The 17,996-nt window shown below is 35.2% G+C and overlaps 1 protein-coding gene across 3 annotated transcripts in view; it reads right to left on the bottom strand.

Annotated features, from left to right (window-relative positions):
- The window catches only part of rbms1b (RNA binding motif, single stranded interacting protein 1b), a 91,182-nt gene that overhangs the window by 45,698 nt on the left and 27,488 nt on the right, over nt 1-17,996 (bottom strand). For all 3 annotated transcript variants that reach the window (XM_079618661.1, XM_079618662.1, XM_079618663.1), the window contains exon 2: nt 15,462-15,640. In XM_079618661.1, the coding sequence (XP_079474787.1) occupies nt 15,462-15,640 (179 nt within the window). The remainder of the gene's footprint in view (nt 1-15,461; nt 15,641-17,996) is intronic.

Here is a 17,996-nt window from a genome sequence, read left to right as displayed (position 1 = left end):
ACAACAGGAAGGCGAGTATATGAAAAAAAATTTTTTTTTCATTTTTGTGCGAACTACTCCTTTAAGATTCAAGCCTATGAAACTAAAAAAATGTAAAAGAAGTGAATCTTTAACAATGCTTGATTGTATAGAGGTTTATTCTGCACACTTCTATAGGCCAGAAACGAGATCTGCAGGAGGAAGTGTCTCTGGAGGTTAACAGAGCCAGAAACGTGATTGATTTATGAGGAGGTCATAAAAACTGCAGTGGAATGCTGTGAGGCACATGTGAGTGAAAACATGACCTTTGACCTCACAGGATGGGTACCTCGGCACCAATATGACCTCACGAATACTTCCACAGCCACCGATGGCAAGAAAAAAAGAAAAAAAAAGGGTCATTAAGCTCTTTCAATTAATAACACAAATAGGAAAGCCTTCATGAGATTTGAAATCCAATTACAGCAGACTCCTAAAGTCTGTGACCTCGAGCTCCGCTTCTCCAGGGGGGGTGAAGGTTTTTTTTTTTGCACCAATTGACCCAATATTAATCAATTACGAGGATCTCGCGTCTTTCTCCTGCCTCCCGTCGTTTCTTCCCGAGTGTCTTATGGAAGCCGTGCTTCAATCAAAAGCTCGGAGGTGTTAGGTGGCGGAAAAATTAAGTAATTCAATGCTTTCAGAGACTCGCAGGACACGTTTACAGCAAGAATTTTTCCCATTAATTTTTTTTTTTTTTCCCATAAGGATTTTTTGTTAAAGAGTCAAAAGCCAGGAATCAACCAACCAACCAGAAATCACATCACATTACAAACTTTGGTAACACTGTAATTTACGGTCCAATTCTCACTATTAACTAGTTGCTTATTAGCTAGGATATTGACTGTTTATTAGTACTTATAAAGCATATTAATGCTTTATTCTGCATGACAATATTCTACTTCCCTTAATCCTATCCAATACCTAAACTTAATAACCTTACTAACTATTAATATGCAGTAATTAGGAGTTTATGGAGGGAAAAATCGTAGTTATTAATAGTGAGAATTGGACCCTAATCTAAAGTGGGACCCAAACTTGAAAAGTGCTTGAAAATGGGACAGAAAGTAAAATATACAAGACTGTGTATGTAATAAAGTCAAATGGTATATAGCACTTTTCACAATACACATTGTTTCAAAGGAGAAAATCACTATGTTAATGAATGATTATTATATATAAATTAATATTTTCATGCCTTATATACATGTATACATACTTGTATATACAACTTAATATGAAGAGCTGGGCGATAATATATTTACATTTTGCAATGAAAAAAAACAAACCAAACTTGCACTTAATGACTTAATGACAACAATCCCATATATTTGTCTATATTTATAGAAACGTTTAATGCAAAATATGCATCTACAAATATTTAAATCGTTTGAGAGTGTAGAGACTGTAATTCGGTGTGGTTGAGTGTGGCAATTTTTTTTGTGATTTATTTATATATTTTTACTATACATTCAGGGTGAAAGAAAAAGTAAAAATAATAATACATAAAATTTCTTTTGTTTATAAACGCATAAATAAGTGATAATAACAATAATAATAGTGGGGGGGGGGGGGGGGGGGCATTTTGGCACAATTTTCTGTTCTGATTCTCTGATTGGTGGAGATTTCGAAGCGGAATCATGTTGTTGTTTTTTTTACCAGGAAATCCAGTGTTAAAGGAGATTATTTAAAAGCAAATGTTAACAATAATGTGGCCTGATTGCTTCATCAAAAGCATATACGATCGATTAACAACCTTGTAGCTCACAGTAGGTCTGTCTTTAACAGTTTAAAAGTTATAGTTCAAAATCAATTCCCCTATGGAGAAAATGAATGGGATTTTTACTTTTGTTGCACTAAAAATATCTAAAAGCACACACACATATCAAATAAAAAATAATTTAAAGCATTCTAAACAAAGAATGTGAAACGATTAATCGCATCCAAAAATAAAAGTTTGTGTTTCCTAATAATATGTGTGTACTGTGTATAATTATTTTGTATATATATAAAAATATACACACATGCATGTATATATTTAAGAAAATGTGTTATTTATAAATAAAATATTTATATTTCTATATAATATAAAAATATTAGGGCTGTCAAAAGATTAATCGCGATTTATCGCATACAAAATAAAAGTTTGTGTTTGCATAATATATGTGTGTGTACTGTGTATAATTATTATGTATAAATACACACAAATTTATGTATATATTTAAGAAATATTTGCATTTATATACATTTATATAATTTATGTTATATATAAATATTTTATATATAAATATAACCTATTTTTCTTAAATGTATACATGATTGTTTGTGTGTGTTTTTATATATATATAAACAATTATACACAGTACACACACACGTATATTATGTAAACACAAACTTTTATTTTGGATGCGATTAATCGCGATTCATCTTTTGACAGCCCTAAAAAATATATATGCAGTATATAAATGCAAATATTTCTCAAATACATGTGTGTGTATTTATATATACAAAATAATTATACACAGTACACACACATATATTATGTAAACACAAATTTTTATTTTGGATGCGATTAATCGTTTGAAAATGAAGCTGCCTTTTATTTAGCCAATGTTTGAAACACTTCTTCATGACCCCTTTAAATGCTGCCTACGTAGGCAGCTCACTAGGTTTTAGCAACGCGTTATGAAAAGTTGATAAATGTCATTCATTAATCTCGTGTACAGAGAGACAGCACAACAGCGTTTATGGGCCTTTTTATGCGCTTCATCGCCTGGTTTACCGGAAAACGACGAGGCCATCAGGAGGAAAAACCCGTCCTAATAGGCCGGCTCTCCATTAGCTTCCCCTGAAAATCTATTACAATTGAATTGCAGCGTCCAGACGGTGGAGGAGAGGCAGAGAGACGGATTGAATGACCGAGAGAACAATGTGACTGGTGTTTCACCTGCCATTTCAGCCCCAGTCTTGATCCCATTATAGCGCCTGACGGCAGCTCCGGTTACTCTCCACCAGAAGCGTATTGATCTCTATAGTACGAGCTCAGGGCGATGCTTCATAACTCGGCTTAAGCAAACAGCTGCTCTGTGAACGCAGTCTTCCTGTATTTGTTGAGATTATTGGTGAACATAAGAGTATTGGTATGTTAAAAAACAACAGTATAGATTTACAATACAAACACATGCTTCCCACACTTTTTAGACTAATGAATTTCCAAGACTTTTGCGAATACTGGATGAGGATTTAAAAAAAAAAAAAGATTTCATAAAGATGCTAAAATATTTTCACAATTAATGCATTTACAATATATAGAGCCGCACACACACACGAGGATGCAGTTTAAACAATCAATTCATCATATAGATAGAAACATTCAGAAAGTTGCAAATATTCTTATGCATTTATGAATATCTTATTTCGGTTGTATCATATTTTGAATATGTGAGTTATGTGAATTTCTGTTTGCAAAAATATAAACCTTATGGATGAGCTCATGGGTTTTATTTTTGTAAATACATTAATTTTTAGACTATTCTAGCTCCATAACTGAATTAATGCATTTACAAAACTTGATTAAATAAATAAAATCCATGAGCTCATCCATATATATATATATATAAGGGATGGGCAACGATTAATCGTGATTAATCGCATCCAAAATAAAAGTTTGTGTTTAAATAATATATGTATGTGTACTACGTATAATTATTTTGTATATATAAATAAACACATATGCATGTATATATTTAAGAACAATGTGTTATTTATATATTATATAGTTCTATTTATATACACTCTAAAAAATGCTGGGTTGTTTCAACCCAATTTTGGGTAAAATATGGACAAAATTTTACCCAACGGCTGGGTTTGTCCATATTTTACCCAAAATTGGGTTGAAAAAACCCAGCATTTTTTAGAGTGTATAATATAAATTATGTATAAATATTTTAGGGCTGTAAACGATTAATCGCGATTAATCGAATCCAAAATAAAAGTTTGTTTACATAATATCTGTGTGTGTATTGTGTATAATTATTTTGTATATATAAATACACACACATACATTTATATATTTCAGAAAAGGTGTTATTTATATATAAAATATTTATATATAATATAAATCATATAAAAATATATTTGCAGTATATAAATGCAAATATTTCTCAAGTATATACATGCATGTGTGTGTATTTATATATACAAAATAATTATACACAATACACACACATATATTATGTAAACACAAACTTTTATTTTGGATGCGATTAATCGCGATACATATACATATATATATATATATATATATATATATATATATATATATATATATATATATATATATGTATATCGCATAACTCTATGAAACAAAATAAACACTCTGAGCAAACAAACACTGACATTAATTTTAGAAATTTCTGTTGACTTTAAACACATCTCTTCTTAAAGATGGAGATGACACAATTTTTCTCAAGAGCAACTTTAAACTGTTATCGTTCCCAAAGTAACACTCTAAAGATGCCATTAAAGTCACTACAAAATCCACGGATCCAATGGGAATGGTGTGTGTCGTAAGGATGTGGAGGAAAGAGACACTCCATCATGAACAAAACCTGAGAAAATCCACATACTTAAACATTAATATCCATCAAATGCTCTGTCAGAGCTTTCTCTAGTGCGTAAGCGCATACAATACTCAAGTTTGTTAGCAATAATTGAATTATCTGATGTTTAACCCTCTGGGGTCTGAGGTATGTACAGGATTTAGGCCAATGAGATTTCATGACGTTGCAGAAATGGAAACTCGTGTCACTCATGGCATTGGTTAAGACAAAAACTCAGAGGAACAAGGAAGAAATATCTTTTATTTAGTCACTTTATTGCACCATGTCTGGGTAGGATGCCGTGCTAAGTGACCCGACGTAGGAACGCACAACCCTTGAAGAATGTTTGAGGAATGTTCCCTCCCTTGGAGACCTGCCCTGGTTTTGGTTCATTTCCAACTAGACAGCGTTTCCTTAAGGACAGGCTCTTTAATCTATTCTAGTCTGGATATATGCAAAGGTGAAAGGGTCCTGAAAGCCATACTCTGATTTGCATGAAAATGCGACTTACAGGCGCTTATGTTAAGTGGATTTTTTTTTTTTTTTTTTGGAGAGTAAAATCCTCTCAGCGCAGTTCTCATGCTTTTTTTTCTATCTTCAGTAACACACAGAAGAGAATAAAAAATGAAAAATTATTTTACACCCCCAGCATGCTTTTTACAAATAAACAATGCACTTAGGTTTTTAGAGTATGGTAAAATGAAGACGATATCCGGATATGATAAGATTCTCAGGATAATCAACACAAAGCAAACTGGACTGACTCCAGTAACAGATCATATTCACACTGTGTGTGTTTTACGGTGGCAATTTTTAGGCTGCCAAGTGTATATATTTAGCATTTGTGGCATGATGTGTAAAGAGATGCATTTTTGAATCTCAATTTCAGCATGAGGTGTTGCAACCAAAATCTACACACACACACACGAGCGCACACACACACACACACACACACACACACACACACACACACACACACACACACACACACACGAGCGCACACACACGAGCGCACACACACGAGCGCACACACACGAGCGCACACACACACACATACACACAACACACACACATACACACAACAACAACAAAAAACTATAGCTGTGTAAGTCATTTCAACTTAACTGACTTCAAAAAAAGTAATCTTATTAAAAAAAACAAGCACACACACACACACACACACACAAAAACTACAATCAACTTAGCTGTGCAAGTCATTTCAACTTAAATTACATTAAACTGACTTCAAAAAAGTTGAATCTCATAAAACACACACACACACACACACACACACACACGAGCGCACACACACGAGCACACACACACGAGCGCACACACACGAGCGCACACACACGAGCGCACACACACGAGCGCACACACACGAGCGTGCACACACACACACACACACACACACACACACAAAAACTACAATCAACTTAGCTGTGCAAGTCATTTCAACTTAAATTACATTAAACTGACTTCAAAAAAGTTGAATCTCATAAAACACACACACACACACACACACACACACACACACACACACACACACACACACACACACACACACACACACACACACACACACACACACACACACACACACACAAACAAAAAACTATAGCTGTGTAAGTCATTTCAACTTAAATTACATTAAACTGACTTCAAAAAAAGTTGAATCTCATAAAAAAAAGGTTATATGAACTTATTTTGATTAGTTAATTAATGTAAAAACATATGTTGTCATGACTTATTGATCATGTCATTTGCTGATGTCCAATTTGATGGACAACATAATTATTCGACATTCATAAGCATTACATATTTTGAATATATTTGGCTACAAACTAATAAAAAGGCTAAATAATCTTAGTTTAATACAGTTTCAGAGCAAATACACCAATATCGAGATACTGAACAGCATCAAACGGCTGAAAAATATTGAGACAAATGTAACTATATCGCCCACAAGAATCATATCGGCAGTCAAAAAAGCAGCCAAAGAATAGAGGATCAAATCCACACACACATCGGATGTTGCATGGTTCAACATTATCTGATGCTCAAAGCCCCATAAACTTGTGTTATGACACTGATACCTCTGACCTCACATATTTCCCAGGGATATGCCCTGGAAAAGGTTACATCAGAAAGGTCAAAGGACAAATCTCTTTAGCCATCAGGATGAGATTAAGCTAAATACAGTGAAGGGTTAGACGATCACACCACTGACCCTCCAGTGAAAAGCCCAACGCTAATCCAGAGCCTCATAGACGAACTGTGCTCTCTTTACACGGTTTCTAATTAAAGACAGTGCTTCAATTCCTCCGAGGACAAGCCTGTGAACATCACAAGCCATACAGTTGAAAAGTTATTTGAGGTGATGCATATACAGTATAAAAAGCTGATTTTTTTTTTAAAGGGGTGGTTGATTATGATTTCACTTTTCTAACTTTAGTTGGTGTGTAATGTTGCGGTTTGATCATCTGCAAAGTTACAACGCTCAAAGGTCAAAGCAAAGGGAGATATTTTCTTTTAAAGAACTCGTTTTTTAAACGATTAGTTCACCTCAAAATGAAAATTTCCTAATAATTTACAGAAAAAGGTACAACAAGGATGGCAGACGATTTTGAAGTTGAAGGGAGTTTGTCTTAGTCTTCGCACAGTCGCTTTGTAAACTATATTTCTATATATAAATACTGTAAACTATTTGTACTTCCGCCGGCGCCATCGAGCGTGACCTTTCAACGTGATGACGTAGTTCTCGGCGGGTTGCAGATCAGCTCAATCCGAACAATTGTAGTTTATTTGTAACAAAAGTATATATATATATATATTAGGGGTGGAGCCGAACCCGAATACGGTATTCGGAAAGGCACAAATAACGTGTTTTTTACAAATACTTATTTCGAACAAATACTGTAAAAAATATTTGTATTCGGGGGTAGGAAAAACTTTATATCAAAAAGCTGCGTTTCCTCATGAGACCGCAGTTGCACGACGCCCGGATGAGTGAGTGAGTGAGTGAGTGAGTGAGTGAGTGACGGACGCAGGCTGCTCCACACTGCAACAGAGAGGGCTCGGCTGAGCGAAAAAACACTTAACTCCATCACTATTTTTGTTGAATAGATTTTTGTACCTTAACTGGGTTCCTGAGGCAGTTTATAACTGTCGAGAAGCGGAGTTTGATCGGGAGATTATTCCATTACGCTGCATTATTGACGTCTGGACTCGGGTGCTCTCATGTTCGCTCTGTTTACGTAACGTCAGCTGTTTAGCGCGGTAATTTAGACAATAGGCTGTTTACAGAGTAACGTTTACGTTCGGTTAAAAATGCGTGTGTAACGTTAGTTGTGTCGAATTGTATGCATGTGTGGGAGTTATATGGTACGTTTAAGTTACTCAGTCTTTTGCAGACAGCAAGATGTAGGCTTCATAATGTTCACAATGGTATTTTATTAGTTGTTTTAACCATGGATGAGGTAAAGGCTGTTACGTTATTTTCTTTTCAATGACGTTCCTTGTTTCATTGCTGGATTTATGGAAAAATATCAACCAATATTGCATATCCATCATTATTAGAATGTATATAATTAAAGAATACTTACACTATAACGTAAATTAGAAGTGTAACGAATTTATTTTTCTTTTTTTACGCCTATTTTGAATTTTACTCGAATACAAATACAAATACTTTTCCCCCCTCAACAAATACAAATACAGATACAAATATCGGCTGCTTTGCACACCCCTAATATATATATATATATATTTTTTTTTTAAATGACCTATTGTTTCGCTAGATAATATTTATTTGGACTTCAAAACGTTTGCCATTTTTTTAAGAAAAATCCAGAAATGTTTTCCTCAAAAAAATTAATCTTGGATGGCATTGGGGTGAGTAAATTATTAGGATATTTTAATTTTGAGGTGAACTAATCCTTTAAAGACTACAACAAACAGCTGGTAGGAACTACACGACATTCCTCCCGGGTTAACCCTAAAATTTACATAAACCCCGCCCCCCGGAACATGATTTGATTATCAAGACAGAATATGCTAATCAATGACTAGAAGATTAATACACATAAGATACATAAATTTACAAACTAACCATTCAGAAATGTCCTGTTGCTTCTACATGTTGTCACTTCTTCTTGAGTCTCTCCATTATTGTCTGACTTCGGTTTGAACAAAAAGGATAAAAGTTTTTGAAATGTTCAGTGTGTGTGTGTGAGGTAAAAGGACACAGGCTCTTGAAGCTCCGCCCCCTGTGCCGGGAGCAGCAGCTCATTTGCATTTAAAGGGACAGACACAAAAACGGTGCGTTTTTGCTCACCCTCAAAAAGTGACAATTTTAACATGATATATAAAAATATCTGTGGGGTATTTTGAGCTAAAACTTCACATACACACTCTGGGGACATCAGAGACTTATTTTACATCATGTGAAAGGGGCATTATACCACCCCTTTAAAGAAACAAAGTGACATTGGACTCTGTACTAACCCTATAAATGTGTCTCTTCACTGCAGACGCTTGAGATGCAGGACCAGGACACATCAGGTCATTACTAGTTATTACAAAGACCAACTACAATGTGATGTGAAGGAGTTTAGACTACTTTGGGTAAAAAAAAAAAGGGGTAACACTTTATTTTACAGTGTACTTGTTACATAATACATGAACTTGAAGCATAATTAAAGGCAACTAACCCTAAACCAAACCCTATTCCTAACCCTACCCTATAGTATGTACAGTACATGTTGTTAACTGATATTACTCAATACGTAAATGTATAATTACACTGTAAGTACACCATAAAAAGTGTAACCATAAAAAAGGGCGAAACAGTGTGCACAAGTATGAATGCATGTAAAGGTAACGCAATTGCATAAAATAATTAACTAAATAAACAAATACCTAAATAAATTAAAATACAATAGTTTTAGGTATGAGAAAAAAATCTAATATTTAATTTTTTATATTTATTTATTATATTTTTTTATGACTTCTTAGGCATTTCATACATTAATAATATATATAGGGCTATATATTATTTATTTTTGATAGATACAATTAAAATTTCAGGCCAGAGCAAATTTGGCCAAAAAAAGAAAAAAGAAAAGAAAAAAGGTCTTGCTTCTGTTCCTGAGTAATGAGATCTTCTAATTAGCTAACACAAAGGGCAATGTGTTACAAAGTCGATGTTTGTTGATGTGTGTGTGTGTGTGTGTGTGTGTGTGTGTGTGTGTGTGTGTGTGTGTGTGTGTGTGGAGTGGGAGGAAGTTTGATGAAGGGCTCAGAGGAGGAAAATGAGACTTCAAAGTCACATCAGTGGTCTTTCATCCAGTCACCATCCGAGATTCAGTAACCGGATCGTTCTGTGCTCTGCTTCTGCTACCGATGCACCAAAACAAACCTTGTGGTCCTTTGAAACTATACACCTCTAAAGATGTTACGCTTGTTCTTGGGGTTTGAGCAAACAGTATAGCTTTCTACACCCTTTACACCACGACCAGTGGACAGGACTGATGCACGTGTGACAGCTAAGAAGGAACACAGAGTACTTGCAGAAATTCACAGCGGGATGTGTCCTAAATAAATCAAAAGGTTAGATATTCATGGTTGGAATGTGCCGTATTATAATATAGAAGCCAAATTATGTGCTTCAAAACGTTTTTAAATGTACCGGTAGATAGAAATTTAAACCCTGAACTATGTTCAATAATATGCCATTTATTTTTTTCCAACTCAAATGTTTTATAATGTAAAGCAGGGTCAGAAATTAAGGTGCAATATTTGCCAACTAGAATTTTTTTAAAACCTTTGTTAGGGAATTAGCTTATTAACCCTTAAAGACCTATACAGCCGTCGCCGGCTAAAAATAACTATTGATCTTAAATGTTTAATAACTTTTGAACCGCTAATCCAATTTGTATGCTTTAAAAAGTCCAGTAAAGAGGACGCGTTTGGACATTCAGAGGCTCCGTAGTGAATATGATTGCGTCATCAGGTTTTGATCAGCGTTGATTCGTCATAGAAACCCATGTGGTTTGTTTCTCCGAGCCAAACAGGGATGATTGTTGATGCTTAGTCCCATCCTCATGCCCAGATTGGTTTATATATATGTCACTTTTGCTTCAGTGTTCTATTAAAATGTTTTCTATTTATTTAACTTAACTTTTTTGGACACATCTATTGTCAGTAAATTGAAAAACACACCTACTTTTCACTAAAAATCGCCTATAATAATGTTGTAATAAATGGCTATATTTGCTTAGGGATTGTTACATGTAGTCAAAATTGCATCTGGATATCTAGAATATCCAAGTAAAACTTTCTAAAGGAACAAAATCCAAACTTCAGGAGGATTTGTTTGAGTTGAATATAAAAAAAAAAAAATCACTAAAAATGTGCTACCGTTTTTTCTTAAATCTGGTAAAATCATCCTTTCCAAGACAAAATGAATGTAAAATTGGGAATAGAAATGAGCTAGATGGAAACTTCAGGTTCTCCTGTTTAAAATGATATATGGCACTTGATGCTGACTGCTATAATGGGTTAGAAAAATGTGTGGTGCTCCAAAAATGTTCTAGGTCTTTAAGGGTTAAATGTATCCATGTTGTCTACTATGCCAAATACTTAAATTTAACCAATTACTAAAGATTGTTAGCAATAAAATGTTATTAGCATCAACAATAGCCATCTATACACTGCAAAGTTGGTATTTTTGTCCCGTTATCTTGAATTTGGGGGCCGTTTTGTTTGCATTTTTGCCCCAATCCCATGTCAATTTCTGGCCCAAATCAAAACTCAAATGAAAATAAAATGATTTAATTCGATTGACTATCCTTCAAAAAGTCTTCACAAACATGGTGATTTAATATATTTTTGCATTGAATGTTCAGCAAAAATGACTAGCCGATATATAATTACTCACCCTAACTTAGACGCAACACCAACAACATTGGATTGTTCTGTTCCTAAGTGTCCTTTCTCTCCGCAGCAATGCAGTACGGCCTATCTGTCAATCTTCTTAGCGCCTTCACTCACAGGAGTCCTCTGAGGACCGGTCCTGTGATTCTGCTCGAAAATCACATCAAATCATCCAATGGACTCAAAGCGACACAGCATATGCCTCATCTTTTATTGATGGCATTCATCCCAGACCTCTTAGAGGGGAAAGTCACCCTCCAGCCCTTGACACGGAGTGACCGAAATATGAGAGTTCATCGAGCCGCAGTGCCAGGCTGTGTGAGATTACAATACTAAGACCCCAGAACAGAGCAATGACTCTTTCTTCATCCAACACCATTGAATAAAGCATTAATCGACAGAATATGTGGCATAATTATGTGTTGCATAACTCCTTAGTTTATAAAAATGCATTAAAACACAAGAAATAGAAAGTGTAGTATAGTAGACAACATGGATACATTTAATAAGATAATTCCCGTACAAAGGTTTAAAAAAAAATCTAGTTGGCAAATATTGCACCTTAATGGAAAAGTACCGTAAATTTCTGACCCTGCTTTACATTATAAAACATTTGAGTTGAAAAAAAAAAAAAAAAGCCATATTATAGAACATAGTTCAGGGTTTAAATAGAAATTCAAAAATACTAGATATGCACAAATATTCAAATTCTGGCCAATACAAATTAGTTGATAATTGTTTTAATTTTAAAGCCAGAAATTGATGTTGAAATTTAACTTATAAATAAATGAATAAGATGGCTAAATGTTGCTCCATAGGTTTGTGCGGTCTCGCTGTAACCACAAATTGTGCCTTTTTATTAAAAAAACCAACAAAAACCAAGTCAACATATATATTTTTGATGATAATCGACATCATGCCAAAGATGCTGCTGACTTGCATCGAGTGTGAATTTAACAGTCCTCAGATCAAAACATTTCTCAATAATCCGCCTCCATTTATGAACGGACAATCTCTGATCAATAGACTAACCTCAGAGCCATTCGACCACATTAAAGCATTCATCAAGCAATAACTGCACAGTGTTTCAAAGAGAACTGGGAATGGACTACAAATATGACCCTGTAAAGCAGCGATTGGACTGTTGATTCAACGGCCACGGTAATCGATCTTCATTTGGAGGAGCTGCCGTCTCGCACCGAAACTGGGCTTAATGAGACACATACGGACAAACTGGGGCGCTGGAGGCCACACTATTCATCTTATCTTCTACCACAGCAAATAAAACAACTCTCAAAGCGGTTTCCTAAATCATTAAGTCTTTCGGTACTCTCTTAAGTATGAAAACAGTAGCTTACTAATAATATCCTGATTTGGGTTGCACTCAAGTCTTTTTTTTAAACGTGGTCACGATTTCTGGTTCTCTCGATTGATATAGCATAATCTGGTGATATTTGACCACTGGTAAAACGGTAAAAAGTGTTAATTTATGAGGTAAGTATATTTCAGAGGTAAAATAAACCATGTGCTTAAAGGGATAGTTCACCCAAAAATTAAAATTAGCCCATGATTTACTCACCCTGAAGCCATCCTAGGTGTACATGCCATTCTCCTTTCAGACAAAATCAATCGGAGTTATATTAAAGGGGTCATGACATGAGAAACCAAATTTGCCTTGATCTTTTGGTATATAAGAGGAATTTGTACGCAAGTTTCATAGCTTAAGACGTCCTCCCCATTATAAACGAATCATTTATTTATGTTCTGGATCCATGGTAAGAAGTGACGTCACGGTGCGAAGTGACATACCAGTGTTTGCATTATGACCGCCTCCCCAGCACAAGACAACTACGCTTTAAGCGCAAGACAACTACGCTCATTTCATATCATTGTCGCGCCCGCGCGCCTCACAAGTGTTCAGTCGACGGACAGCGAGTGGGTCTGTGTACAGGGAAATTACGATGCCGCAGATGTGCTGTTCCTGGCTGTGGACAAACAACATCTTTGAATACGCTGCGAAAGATCCAGTCGTCAGGGAAAAATGGATGCACTTTATTTTTTTTGCGTACGTCCCAGTCCATTTGAAGGATGACTGTTTTGAGAACAAATCCCAAAATGAAGCTGGCTTTGCCAGAAAACTGTTGCTCAAAGATAAGTCCGTGCCGACTATTCTGGGCTCAACAACGACGACGCAAACTGTAAGTAATGTATTTAAAACTTGAACTACTTTTTAAATACGCTGAATCCGCAAATGTTCTGGCTGGGGGCGTTAATAATTGATGCATAGGCACTGACGTTAGCCAATCATAACAGTGGGCGTTAACACTGAACTCTTAAAGGGGATACACCCCCAAAACAGACTGTTTGAATCAGAGGATGAGAAACAGGGAAAAGGTCATAAATCACTACATTTTTAAAGTTTTTTGTAAAAAAAACTATAGTAATACTATAATTGCACCTAAGGGAACATAATAATAAAATTAAAAAAAACATGTCATGACCCCTTTAAAAATGTCCTGTCTTCTCCCAGCTTTATAATGGGAGTGAATGGCTGGTGAAAAAGTCGTCAAGCGGAAGCTAGTTATTTTAGAGAATAAAGTTATAAATATAGTTTTCTTACAAAAATACATGGCTTCGCTTCAGAAGGCCTTTATTAACCAGTCCTTCCAGAAAAATGCTGAGTTTTTTTGTGATTGTTGCGGGCAAAAATCCTTGATTATGCGGCACGTTTTTTTAAAAAAATGCGGGATATTTATGCAATTTTATGCGATGAAATTGCGGGAACTGCGGTGATTCCCCCAACACCCTGTTCTCACTAGGCTACTACCTTAATGTACAGAGTCATTTCTTATTACTTCCTATGATAAGCAAGCACTACATCACAGAAAGTGCTGGGAATATTTAAGTTCTCATCTTGTTTTATTTCAGACCTTAATAAACACATGGCTCAAACTTACAAAACATTGATGAGTCAAACAACTTTACAAAAGGAATATGCTACAACTTCTGTAAAAATGAATAAATAAAATATAAACAAATAAAATCTGTGCTTCCTGTTTTACAGAGGTAGCTTTACAAAACAGACATCTTCTGTTAAAATAAGTGCTTCCAATGCACAAAGAGCAATCTGTCGTGTAACACACCGGGAAACTGCTTTGCGCGGTCTTTTGCGCTTGTTTTTGTTGACAAAATGAGACTGATTTGCGGGCTTCATCATGGTTTCATCGCGTGGTTTGCAGCTTTTCGATTATGTTCACGTCGCGTAATTACGTCACTTCATAACGTTCCTATGGCAACGGGGGAAAATGTCTGCTCTTGTGTGAAGTAAACGCAACATTTTTCAACTTTCTGCTAAGATATATGTGACTTTTTTTTGCAATGAAAATGCGGGGATTATGAAATCATGCAAGCCCCGCATATTTTGCGCGTGGAAATCGGCAATTTATGCGCCGAAAGTGCGGCGTATTTGAAAAAATGCGGCCCCCGCATAAATATGCGGACTTTGGCTGATTATGCATTGAATTATTTGATCGCATTCGCGTTTTTCTGGAGGGACTGATTAAACCCCGCAGAGCCATGTGGAGTATTTTTATGATGGATTGATGCACTTTTTTGGGCTTCAAATTTTTACCAGCCATTCACGCTTGGATTAGCCAGGATATTTTTGTATATAACACCGATTGTATTTGTCTGAAAGAAGAATGTCATGTACACCTAGGATGGCTTGAGCGTGAGAAAAATAATTTAAATTTTTGGGTGAACTATCCCTTTAAGTGCAAAAAAAAGTCTAAAATTACAATAATCGTGATTAATAATCCAGTCACCATTACAGTGCAGCCCTAATCCTGATATTTGTCTGTGTTTTGTAGGTCATATCTCCAGTAATTATATTAAAGTGGTACTCACGGCTGACAGAGCTTGACCAGGTCATGGTCGGTGGTGTTTGGCGGTAACCCACGAATGTAGAGGTTAGTTTTACTGAGCTGCTCCCAGCCGGCCGTGCTGCTGCTGCTGCTGTGATTGGTGCTGCTGTTGGTCCCGGGACTGGGCGGAGCCATCGGGTGGGAGGCGGGGCCAACGTGGGGCTGGTACAAAACAAGAGTGGAACAAGGTCAAAGAAAGAAAGCAGGGAAGCGAGAAGTAAACGCTGAGAAATAAATAGGCAGGGGAAGTACTGTACAGGTGAAACTAATATATTATATAGACTCATTACATGCAAAGTGAGATATTTCATGCCTTTATGTGTTATCATTTTTATGATTATGGCTAACAGTTTATGAAAACCCCAAATGTGAAAAGGTTTTCATAAGCTGTAAGCCATAATCATCAAAATTATAACAAATAAAGGCTTGAAATATCTCACTTTCCATGTAATGAGTCTATATAATATATCAGTTTCACCTTTTAAGTTGAATTACTGAAACAAATGAACTTTTGCACGATATTCAAATTTTTCGATTTTCACCTGTAAATTGGACAGAAAAAAGCACAACTAATCCAGCAAACGCATGACCATCACTGAACTTACTTAAGCTGGACTGTGACACTATTTTCTTCAAGAAACGAACGTTGTTGCATTATTTTCCTGTTATCACTGTAAAGCTGCTTTAAAATAATAACAATAATAATAGAAATAAAAGTGACTTGACTACTGACTAGTAGCATTTCCCAAAAATTTTGAACAGAATCAAACGCAAAACAATGAAAAACAGCTGAAATGTGTGATTATGATGTTAAAATGCTTCCCTTGTTTTCCTTATTGAGAAACAATTCCAGAAACACAATTTCACTCCCAATGAGTCCAACTGATAAACCAGGCACACATTTACATTAGTTAGTGAATTGTCAGGACTTCGGGACACACCTTGTGAAGTAAACCGGGACATCTGGTCACCCTATTATAAGTTATGAGATGAACAAGACCCGCCCAAACCTTCTTCACACTGCAGCATTATAAACTAAGGAGGAAGTTAAACAACCTGTAATTTAGGTTTGCTTACAGTGTTTTACATGAATACACCATCCTTAAATTAAAATAATTTCATTATTTAGTCACCCTAATGTCGTTTCACACCTAAATGCGGATATTTTAATGCTATTCAAACTTTTAAACAAGATATTGATATTTTGCTTTCAGCAATTAATAAGTGTAGTATACTCTCAGCTACTTTAGACACATTTCACCATGTTTATATCTATTATGTGGTTTTCTTAATGCAATCTCAGTGTTGAAATGTAAAAATGTTCCCAGTCTAGGCGCATTAGACATATACATTTGTAGTGATGTATTTGGCTGAAAAAAAAGAAGAAAATTTTCATTGATAAAATATTTTTCTTACAAAAATCGTTTGTCTTTTTCTTCAAAAATTAGCTTCAGACGTTATAAATATGGGTATTTTTTATTACAAAAATGCATCACTTTGCTTCAGAAGGCCTTTATTAACCCCTTGGAGTCGTATGGATTACTTTTATGATGTATTAATGTGCTTTTTTGGTCTTCAAAAACTCTTGGCACTATTCACTCCCCATTATAAAGCATGGAAGAGCCTGGATATATTTTTTAATTCAACTCCGATTGTTTTCAGTTGTAAGAAGAAAGTAATTTACACCTATATGGCTTGAGGGTAAGTAAATTATGGGATAATTAAAATTTTTGGGGTGAACTAACCCTTTAATTTCAGTAAATCGTTATTTTTTTTCATTCAATCATTTGAGTAATCACTATTAATCAATGCTGTCCAAAAAGAGAAGGTACTAGCTTGCTTTTACAAGTTCTTCAGCCCTTACAAAGAATAACTCCAAGTCTGTCTAATCTCTAAGAACAAACACAAAACAGGAAAGCAATGGCGTAGCTGATAAATCTGGACCTAAAGGAAGTGTGTTTACAGAGGTGTTGCTTGGGAATTTTTTGGGAATCGTTTTTTGTTGTTGTTTTTTTATAAAGATTTTGCACATTTACCAGTTTACATTGGAGGAATACTTTTCTGACATTTATCTGCTAAATACACTTGCATATGATTCAAAAACAGAAATAAAGTGTGAATTATGCACTTTTTCAAACATATAATTTAGTCCAAGACAAAATAAATTTAGCATTAAGTATTGCCTCGCATACATGTTGGCTTTTTGTGAATGCATGTAAACAAAAAACACAAGAAAAAAAAAAAAAAAAAAAAGGAGAACACTATATACAAACGGTACAAGTGGATATAATCTCGTATTTTGCTTACTACAGTTTGTTTCAATCCTCTCTCTCCTGTTGTCCACTCCCATACCAACCCTGTGTCGGGAATCGTTTTTTCAAAACAATTCTTGATGCATTTCGGAAAATCTTTGTCAAGTTAAAATGGCTCATGCTCACATTTCGTAAAGATTGCAAAACATGTCCGTTCTGATTCACCAATAGAATAAATTTAGTTTTGCATATGCTTTTCAATAAGA

The sequence above is a fragment of the Phoxinus phoxinus genome (genome assembly GCF_949152265.1).
Source record: "Phoxinus phoxinus genome assembly, chromosome: 7".
NCBI lineage: Eukaryota > Metazoa > Chordata > Actinopteri > Cypriniformes > Leuciscidae > Phoxinus > Phoxinus phoxinus.
This window is presented reverse-complemented; position numbering and strand designations above follow the sequence as displayed.